General features: G+C 36.5%; 1 protein-coding gene across 1 annotated transcript in view; it reads right to left on the minus strand.

Annotated features, from left to right (window-relative positions):
* Positions 1 to 299: 299 nt before the first annotated feature.
* The window catches only part of LOC102496389 (attractin-like protein 1), an 84562-nt gene continuing 73672 nt past the window's right edge, over positions 300 to 11189 (minus strand). Inside the window, exons 9-10 of the mRNA XM_027766974.1 lie at positions 1651 to 1906; positions 300 to 334 (exon numbers count right to left, since the gene is read on the minus strand). Of these exons, the coding sequence (XP_027622775.1) occupies positions 300 to 334; positions 1651 to 1906 (291 nt within the window). The remainder of the gene's footprint in view (positions 335 to 1650; positions 1907 to 11189) is intronic.

Raw genomic sequence — 11189 nt, forward strand, 5'->3', positions numbered from 1 at the left:
AGTGAGGATATTAGGAGTAAGCTGGAAAAAAAAAACAGTGGTACTTGAAGAGTTAAGATATTAAAAATGAAAATTATAATTGTTCTTTCCCAGTACTAGAATGACAAATTCAATGGTAAGACGATGGGAAAGAGAAGCTCAAGTAGGATGGAAAGTAAGATCTTTGGAAGAGAGATTTAAAAACAAACAAACAAAAAAAAAAAATAGAGAGGTCAGGTATAGAAGTATTTAAGTGGATATTTAAATTCCTAAAAATAATTGACTGATATATGCTGGACAGAGTGACAGTGATCTAGAAGCTAAATTCTTTCTTCATGAAGTAAAACTCGGAAGTCTGAGAAACAAAAGATGAGTGCAAAAAGGTAATATATAAAATAATTTATTTTAATAGACTGAAGATATATAATTCAATGTCAGGTGATTTAAAGGAGGAAGGATTGAAAATAGAGAAGAAATAACAATAAGAAGTAAAGGGGGAGCCAGGTGGTAGCACAGTGGTAAAACATGACATTGCAAGGCTAAATGGGAAAGTTCTGGGTTCACCTTCATAGACCTCCCTAGTATGCCAGGCCTGCACGTGCCTGTGGATCTAAGGCTGGCTAGAGCTGGGAGTGGATCACAATGTCAAGAACCCCTTTGGGGCACTACGTCTGTCTCCTCCCCTCTTCTCCTTCATAGAAGAAAGAAAGAAACTTTACAAACCAAAATGAAGTAAACAGGATACACGTGCCACTTTAACCCAGCTGTACAGAGGACACAGAAGTGAAAACAGGCAACATTTGAGAGGACTTCAGGAGTAACAGTGGAGTATTTATAAGGAGAGTCTTCCTCTAAGCACATAAGCACTGCTTTTGTTGTTGCTAATGGCTGTCTGTAAATGAGTTTTCCCATTAGGACCGCACATGACTTTAAATAGTTGTATGTATTGTTAGCTGACTATACACAAAAAAAGAGCCAAAAATGAGTTCATAATATTGGCCACAACCAGAATTGGAAAGTGTTCTTGAATATAAGTAGCACCATAGCGTATATATTTGTACACAAATTAAAAACAACAAGATTACAAATGTTTGAAAATGCCATGAAGAATTCAAAAAAATAAAATACCGTAAAAACAAAAAACCTGTAAGACGGCAGTACAGAACAGTTTATGTAGACTGCCCTAGTCACCTTCATGTAACACATAATAATCTTACAGAAGCCAACAAACAATCCTCGGGATGATTACTTTAAAGGCATAAAACAGACATAAAAGATATAGCAATAGGATTAGGAACAGAACACTGAAAAAGGAAAAATTCTAAAATCATGGAATACATAGCAAAGAGACAGGGTTAGTTTCAATGCTGGGTTTATAAGTAAAATCCAAAGAAATAGCACCATCTACTGGAATTTCTCAACTTAAAAATAGTCTCAAATCTTAGAAAATAAGACCACTATTTAACATTTCCCCTTGTTCTGCTAAGAAGATTCATATAAAAGGACCGAATCTAATATAATCAAAAAAGTTTATATTAAAAATCATTAATTCTTGGTTTATAACCTCGATCTCAAATAACTTATCATTTTGACTAAATTTATAATGAAGATTTTATGAAAAATAAAAATATTCTCAACCAATAAAGAAATCACATTTTTAAAGTAACTCACAGATATGGTATTCCTGAATGCTGCTTGTATAACCATATATTGCAGAATATCCAAAAATTATGATCATGACAACATCTCTACTATCCAACTCCATAATATGTGCTGAATGTCCCTCCACAGCATACTGCTGACCATGTCCAAGAACAGTGGGAGTTTTTGTACTCCATGACTGACTATGTATGTTAAAAACCCATAATTCATCTGTGACATTGCCATCATTTGTTTCAATTCTGCCTCCATACATAAAGATGTTTTCCTGTAAATTAAAATACATATATTAATAGAGAAAACAGTTATTTTTAGCAATACATATTAATTAAAAATATAAACTAAATTTAAACCTTAAGGAGATTTTAGTAATTACTCAAAAACATGCATATTGCATAGTTCTGATTTTTAAAGTCAAATGGGAACATATGAGTAATGATACTTGATACTTTCACATAGAAAAAGGGAATATTTCATACATGTTTCAAAGTTACTTTAAGATATTTTTCTTAAGATGGCTATAATTAGTCAATTAAATGTATTTTTAAGAATTATTTCCTTTTTTATTTATCATTATTGTTATTTTTAATTTGATCAAAGCGAGATAGAGAACTGAAGGGAGAAAGCTAGCCTCCGGGTCTGTCACTTAAACCATGGTCAGCCATGTGGGAGTCCCGCACCTTTAACCACCACACCACCTGTATTTTTAATTACTACAAAGGAAGAAAAAAACTGTTACAAGAATAAAAAAATGCAGAAAGCTGGTCAATAACTTAAGAGTAAGGGAGCCAGTAGGGTGGTGTGAAGGTTGAGACAGCTGGATCCCATATGGCTGGCTGCAGAGTTCAAGTCCCAGACCTAGCACCTTGAAAAAACACCAAGCATGTGTGTGTGCTCATGTGCCCACCCAAAATCCCAAGAGAAGAATAGAGGAGAGGGATTGTGTCGTGGCCATCCCCCATTGAGGTCGATTTCACTCTTTTTGTCTCGAGCAAATCCACACACCCTATAGCAAAACTAAAAAGAAAGAGTGAACCCCAACTTCATAACCTTATAGTTCAAGGAGCTAGATCCCACATGGCCGACCACAGTTCAAATGCCAGCATCAGCAAATTAAAAAGCATGTCAGGTGCATGTGCACACATGCACAAAATCTCAATAAGATAAAAATTGGAGGAGAAAGAATTGCATGATGACATGCCCCAAGGAGGCCAGAAGATTTAACATTGATGAAATGGCAATACTCTCCAAATCAATCTACAGATTCAACACAATCCTAATCAGAATCCCAACTAACTTCTTGTGGAACCAGACAAATGTATTCTGAAATTAATATGGAATTGCAAAGAATACAGAACATCAGCACAACTTGTAAAAGACAAAAATTACCAAAAACTAACTTCAAAACAAAAGTAATCAAGACAGTGTATTACTGGCACAAATCAATGATATAGAACTGAGAGTCTGGAAATAAACCATACATCTACAGCCAATTGATTATTTTTTAAGAAAGACTTTTCTATAAGACATGTGCACTCATCAGAGAGACAGACAGTCAAAAAGCAAGACATCACCCCCACCTTCTACTCCCCCAATGGAATAGCCAGGCTTCAATCCCTTCTCCCCCGTTCTCCTCTCGGGATTTTGGGGCTGCACGTACACATACCCGGCATAAGTTCAAGCTGCTGGGTCCAGGACTCAAACCACAATCAACTATATAAGAGTCCAGAGATGTGACCATTATGCCATCTGCTGGTCTACAGCCAACTGATTTTTGACAAGCTGGCCAATATCATTTAAAGGAGAAAAAATAATCTCTTCAACAAATTGTGCTGGGGAACTGGATAGCAAAAGACTGAGGCTGAATCCTTACTGTACATGATATAAAAACAAAAATCAAAAATAGATCAAAGAACTAAATGTAAATGCCAAAACTACATAATTCTTTTTTTAAAAAGCAGGGTAATCTTGGGACCAGCAGTTAGCGTAATGGCTATGTCACTGGACTCCCATGTAGTCAACCGCGGTTCAAGTCCCAGACCCGGAGGCTCAAAGTCATGCCAGGCACGTGTGCGTGCGTGGCCAAGATCCCAAGAGGAGAATGGAGAAGGGGAGAAGGGAGAAGGGACTGCAGCATGGCCATCCCCCCTGGGGGGTGATTTCTTGCTTTCTATCTGTCTCTCTCTTGTCTTTCTGGCGAGCGCACATGCACTACAGCAAAATCCTCTCCAAAAAAAAAAAAAAAGTAGGGTAATCTTTATGATCTGGGACTTTGAAATGCCTTCTTAGATGTAACACCAAAATCCCAATTAATAAAAGAAAAAAAAGGATAAATTAGATAAAAAGATAAGAAACTTCAATGATTCAAGATATCACCAAGAAAGTGAAACAGCCCACATAATTAGGGAGAAAATATTCACAAGTGATAAATCTGCCAAGGAACCTGTATCTAGAATATATACAGAACTATTACAACTCAACAATTAAAAGACAAATAATTTTAATTGGGTAAAGGAATTGCATATAGATTTTTCCAAAGACAAAATACGAATGGCCAAAAAGCACATACAAGGCTCAAAATAGGGCCAGGCCAGCAAATGATGTGGAGTTAAGATGCTAGATCCCACATAGCTGACTCTGAGGTTTATATCCCAGACCTGGTAGCTTGAGAAACATACCAGATACACGTGCATGCATACCTAAAATCTTGAGAGGAGAATGGAGAAGGGATTGCAGTATACCTATCCACCCACCAAGGGGTGATTTCTCACTTTCTCTCTGTCTATCTCTAGCAAGTGCACATCACCTATAGAAAACAAAAAAAATCAATTCTCAACATCAATAGTCAACATGGCAATACAAATCAAAACCACAATGGGAAACCACTTCAAACTACTAGGATTACTATAATCAAAAAGACAGATATTAACACTTATTACTGGGGCCAACAGCATAAAGGTTGTCACTGGACTCCCACACAATTGACTGCAGTTCAAGTCCCAGATCCGGTGGCTTAAAACTCATGCCAGATGCATGTACATGTGTGCCCAAAATCCCAAGAGGAGAATAGAGGAGAAGGGACTTTGGCATGCCCATCCCCCAGGGAGTTGATTTCTTACTTTCTTCTCTCTGTGTCTCTGTCTCTCCATCTCTCTGGTGAGTGCATGTGTCCTATAGCAAAAGAAATCTCTTCTAAAAAAAAAAAATTTATCACCAAGGATGTATAGAAATGGAAACCTTCCTACAGGTAAGCTAGTGGGAATATAAAATGGTATAGCTACACTCAAAAACCATATGACAGTTCTGCAACAAGTTAAACACAGTCAGACCATTTGACTTCGGCAATCCACTCCTATGTATCTACCCAAGAAAAACGAAAACATATGTCCACAAAACTTATATACAAATGTTCATGGCAGCATTATTCATAATAGCCAAAAGGTAGATTAGATTGTCTTTTATTATTAATTTGTGAGAGTTCTTTATATATCTAGATCTAAGTTCCTTTTCACATTTATTTTTGGCAAATGTCCATCAGCTAAAGAATGGATAAAAAAAGTATATGTATACAATGGATTACTATTTGGTTATAAAAAGGAATCAAGTACTGATACATGCTACATCATGGATAAAACTTGAAAACATTATGCTAAGTGAAACATGACAGTCCTAAGTCACATAGTATATGATTTCATTTAATATAAAATGTCCAGAACAGATAAATCTACAGAGATAAAAGGTAGATTTTGAATACTTAAAGCTGAAGATGATAGTCATAACTTAAGGTTATAAAATTTCTTTGTTAAATGATTAAAAATTCTAAAATTGATTATACAACATAGTCTATGTCTTTTTCTAAATATATTAGGCTTTTGCCATAGTGAGAAAGAGAGAGAAGGAGAGAGGAAAAGTGAGACATTAGTGAGAGGGAAAGTGAGAAATGAACATGTGGCCATCTCTTCTCTCCCATTCTCCTGTCAGGATTTTGGTCATACACGCACATGTGCCCAGCATGATTTTTAAGCTGCTGGGTCCAGAACATAAACGATGGTCAGCCTTGTGGGAGTCCAGCACCTTAACCACCACACCACCCACTGACCCTGAATTGCATATTTTAAATGAATGAATTGTATATCAATTATATTACAATAAGGCTGTTACCAAAAAATGAGGCCAAAAAATAAAATATGAAACTGAAGACAAAAATCATACATATTTTTTTTTATTTTATTTTATTTTATTTTATTTTATTAGAGAAATGTTTGCTACAGGGTGCATGCACTCACCAGAAAGACAGAGAGAAACAGAGACAGAAAGTGAGAAATCGCCCCCCTGGGGGGAGATGGCCATGCTGCAATCCCCTCTCCTCCATTTTTCTCTCAGGATTTTGGGCATGCACGCACACACACCCAGGGTGAGTTTTAAGCAGTCGGGTCCAGGACTTGAACCACGGTCGACTACATGGGAGTCTAGCTATGTAAGCATTATGTCATCTGCTGGTCCCTTTTATTTTGTTTTTAAAACATATGTGCATAAGGAAAAAAAAGAATGGTAGTTTGTTCTTTATATTGCTCCTGTATTTTCCAAATTTTTTACATAAGCATAGAAAACATATAAATTCTGATTTGAAAGGTCTAATCACAGAACATGAAATAGACCACTCTTTGTTGTTGATTCAAACTAAAAACAATTGAAGAGGCAGAAATAAAACACTCTATACGAAAATTCATATGGAATATCAAAAGACCCTGAATAGCTAAAATAATCTTGGGGAAAAAAAAAAAAGTCAGATTGTCTCACACTTCTTGGCTTTGAAAGTTACTACAAAGCTACAAGAATGAAAACAATATGGTACTAGGGTGAGCTACAACGGTGTAGGTAGTGATAGCACACTGCTATGTAAGGTTGCAACTACATGGGAGGCTCAGGTTTGGTTTTTGACCCAATCTGAATAGGCTGAGTGCAGTGCCGTGCACCTATAATTCTAGCTAACTAAGAAGCTGCAGTAGGGGGATGGCTGCATGGCAAGACTCCAACAAAAGAGCCCCCATTCTATGCCCTCTCTCTCATAAATAAAATAAAATAATATAAAATAAATTTTAAATTTAAAACACTAAAAATTTGAGGGGAGAGTAGTATGCTACTAGCTTAAAGACATACAAATGAGCAAAATACAATAGAGAACCCAGAAATAAACACAAACATAAAAGGGACTTCAAAACTTTGCAAAAAACTGAAATTAATAAGGTTATTTTGAGTGAAAAGTTTTTAAATCTATGCATTTTTCTATTATGCATTTTTTCAGAAAATGGAGACCCTTTTATATGATCAAATGATTTTGATTAGGAGATTTAAACCATTCTATGGGAAATAAAGTCTTCAACAAATGATACTGGGAAAACTAGCTATCCACATGCAAAGAAATGAATTTGAACCCTTATCTTACACCATACACAAAAACTGTCTCAGAATGGAACAAAGGCCTAAACATAATAGCTCAAACCTTAAAATTCTTAGAAGAAAATATAGAGGAAAAGCTTCATGACATTAGATTGGACAATGCTTTCTTGTATACAATGCCAAATGAACAGGTAACAACAAAACAAACAACTCATTTCAAAAATAGAACGAACTTGGGAACCAGCAGTTAGCGTAATGGCTATGTCACTGGACTCCCATGTAGTCGACCGCAGATCGCATCTTGGACTCGGGCGCGTGTGCGTGCATGCCCAAGATCCCAAGAGGAGAACGGAGGAGAAGGGATTGCGGCGTGACCATCCCCCCGGGGGTGATTTCTCGCTTTCTGTCTCTATGTCTCTCTCTGTCTGTCTGGCGAGCGCACGCGCCCTATAGCAAAAACCTCTCAAAAAAATAGAATGAAACTGAATGGACATTACTCAAAAAAGATATAGGAATAGCCAACAAGCCCTTGAAAAGATGTTCAAAATCACTTAATCATTAGAAAAATGCAAATCAAAATCACAATAAGATATCATTTCATGCTTATCAAAAACAAACAAAAAAACAAGTGTTAGTAAGGCTGTGGTCAAATTAAAACTTACGTGCACTACAGGTGAGAATCTAAAATACTATAGCCTCTATGGAAAAGTTTTCCGTTTCCTCAAAAGATTAAACACAGAAGAGCCAGCCCTATAGCACAACAGTTAAGTGCTGGGCATAAGGAGCTAGATCACACAGGCCAACTGCAGTCTGAATCTCAGCCCTGAAGGCTTGAAAAACACAGTGGGTGTCTATATGTCTGTATGTGTGTGTGTGTGTGTGTGTGTGTGTGTGTGTGTATTCACACACACACGCTCACGCATGCATGCTGGATTTGGATTACAACATGACCATACCCCATAGGGTGGGACACTTACTATCTGTCTGTCTCTCTCCCTCTCTCTCTTCCTCTCTCTCTCTCTCTCTGTCTCTCTCTCTCAGCAAGCACATGCACCCATGTACCCTCTGGTAATGAAAAAAATAAATAAATATGGAATTATCATATGATCCAGCAATTCCACTCTTGGGTACACACACAAAGAACCAAAAGCAGAGACTCAAACAGATAATTCTAAACACATGTTCAAAGAAACATTACTCAAAACAGCCAAAAGTAGAAGCTATCTAAGAGTCTATCGACAGATTAATAAATAAGTAAATTATGGTACATAATAGAATATTATTCAGCCTTTAAAAGTAAGAACATTCTGACGCAAGCTAAAACATAGATGAACCATCAAAACATTAAGCTAAGGGAAATAAGCCAGTTGCAAAAGGACAAACACTACATGATTCCACTTACATGAGTTCTCTAGAGTAGTCAAACACACAAGGACAGAAAGCACACTGGTGGATTTCAGGCACTGAGGGAGGGGAGAGTGAGGACTTTTGTTCAATTTTATAAGATGGAAAAGTTCTGGAGATGATGGTGGTGATGGTCACACAATAATGTGAATGTATTTAATACCACTGAACTCTACGTTCAAAAATAGTTAAAATGGGCGCTAGTAGGTGGTGTGGTGGTTAAGGTGCTGGACCCTACTCAACCACGTTTCTAGTCCCTGGTGGTTTATGTTCTTTCTCTCTGTCTCTCTCTGATGAGTGCACGTGTCCTATAGCAAATTTTAATGATAATAATAATAAATAAATAAAATTAAACAAATAATTCTTTAAAAAATTAAAAATGGTCCGGGTGCATGTGTGTGCGTGCCCAAGATCCCAAGAGGAGAATGGAGGAGAAGGGACCGTGGCATGGCTATCTCCCCTGGGGGATGATTTCTTGCTTTCTGTCTCTCTGTCTCTGTCTGTCTGGTGAGCGCACGTGCCCTATAGCAAAAACCTCTCCAAAAAAAAAAAAAATTAAAAATGGTAAAAAGAAGATTTTAAAAAAATGTTAAAATGGTATATTTTAACTACTGGGTCATTGAAAAGTCATGTTGCATTTTTGCAAAGAAAAATATAAACACATCATGACTTTTTTCCAACAACCCGATATTATGTGTATTTTGCCATATTTTTTTAAAAGGTAAATGACTTAAAAAAGAAGTATAAAGTCATGGACAAAAGCTCAGTCTTAATTTCTTTACATGTACAATGGATGACTGAACTAAAATCTAACTTTTTACTAAAAGAGTATGTGAGTCTGTGATATTTCAAGTTATTGTGATCCAAACAATCTATTTTTCTCATTAAATGCTAGAATTTTTTCTAAGATAAATTCTTTTTTTCGTTTCATTTCATGCTTATCAAAAACAAACAAAAAAACAAGTGTTAGTAAGGCTGTGGTCAAATTAAAACTTACGTGCACTACAGGTGAGAATCTAAAATACTATAGCCTCTATGGAAAAGTTTTCCGTTTCCTCAAAAGATTAAACACAGAAGAGCCAGCCCTATAGCACAACAGTTAAGTGCTGGGCATAAGGAGCTAGATCACACAGGCCAACTGCAGTCTGAATCTCAGCCCTGAAGGCTTGAAAAACACAGTGGGTGTCTATATGTCTGTATGTGTGTGTGTGTGTGTGTGTGTGTGTGTGTATTCACACACACACGCTCACGCATGCATGCTGGATTTGGATTACAACATGACCATACCCCATAGGGTGGGACACTTACTATCTGTCTGTCTCTCTCCCTCTCTCTCTTCCTCTCTCTCTCTCTCTCTGTCTCTCTCTCTCAGCAAGCACATGCACCCATGTACCCTCTGGTAATGAAAAAAATAAATAAATATGGAATTATCATATGATCCAGCAATTCCACTCTTGGGTACACACACAAAGAACCAAAAGCAGAGACTCAAACAGATAATTCTAAACACATGTTCAAAGAAACATTACTCAAAACAGCCAAAAGTAGAAGCTATCTAAGAGTCTATCGACAGATTAATAAATAAGTAAATTATGGTACATAATAGAATATTATTCAGCCTTTAAAAGTAAGAACATTCTGACGCAAGCTAAAACATAGATGAACCATCAAAACATTAAGCTAAGGGAAATAAGCCAGTTGCAAAAGGACAAACACTACATGATTCCACTTACATGAGTTCTCTAGAGTAGTCAAACACACAAGGACAGAAAGCACACTGGTGGATTTCAGGCACTGAGGGAGGGGAGAGTGAGGACTTTTGTTCAATTTTATAAGATGGAAAAGTTCTGGAGATGATGGTGGTGATGGTCACACAATAATGTGAATGTATTTAATACCACTGAACTCTACGTTCAAAAATAGTTAAAATGGGCGCTAGTAGGTGGTGTGGTGGTTAAGGTGCTGGACCCTACTCAACCACGTTTCTAGTCCCTGGTGGTTTATGTTCTTTCTCTCTGTCTCTCTCTGATGAGTGCACGTGTCCTATAGCAAATTTTAATGATAATAATAATAAATAAATAAAATTAAACAAATAATTCTTTAAAAAATTAAAAATGGTCCGGGTGCATGTGTGTGCGTGCCCAAGATCCCAAGAGGAGAATGGAGGAGAAGGGACCGTGGCATGGCTATCTCCCCTGGGGGATGATTTCTTGCTTTCTGTCTCTCTGTCTCTGTCTGTCTGGTGAGCGCACGTGCCCTATAGCAAAAACCTCTCCAAAAAAAAAAAAAATTAAAAATGGTAAAAAGAAGATTTTAAAAAAATGTTAAAATGGTATATTTTAACTACTGGGTCATTGAAAAGTCATGTTGCATTTTTGCAAAGAAAAATATAAACACATCATGACTTTTTTCCAACAACCCGATATTATGTGTATTTTGCCATATTTTTTTAAAAGGTAAATGACTTAAAAAAGAAGTATAAAGTCATGGACAAAAGCTCAGTCTTAATTTCTTTACATGTACAATGGATGACTGAACTAAAATCTAACTTTTTACTAAAAGAGTATGTGAGTCTGTGATATTTCAAGTTATTGTGATCCAAACAATCTATTTTTCTCATTAAATGCTAGAATTTTTTCTAAGATAAATTCTTTTTTTCGTTTTTCTTAAATAAGTATTTAGTTCTATTTATGTATTTGTTTGTTTTAACTTGACCAGAGGGACAGAGTGAGGTAGGGCGGGGGGGG

Source organism: Tupaia chinensis, unplaced genomic scaffold (assembly GCF_000334495.1).
Source record: "Tupaia chinensis unplaced genomic scaffold, TupChi_1.0 Scaffold143797_1, whole genome shotgun sequence".
Lineage (NCBI taxonomy): Eukaryota > Metazoa > Chordata > Mammalia > Scandentia > Tupaiidae > Tupaia > Tupaia belangeri.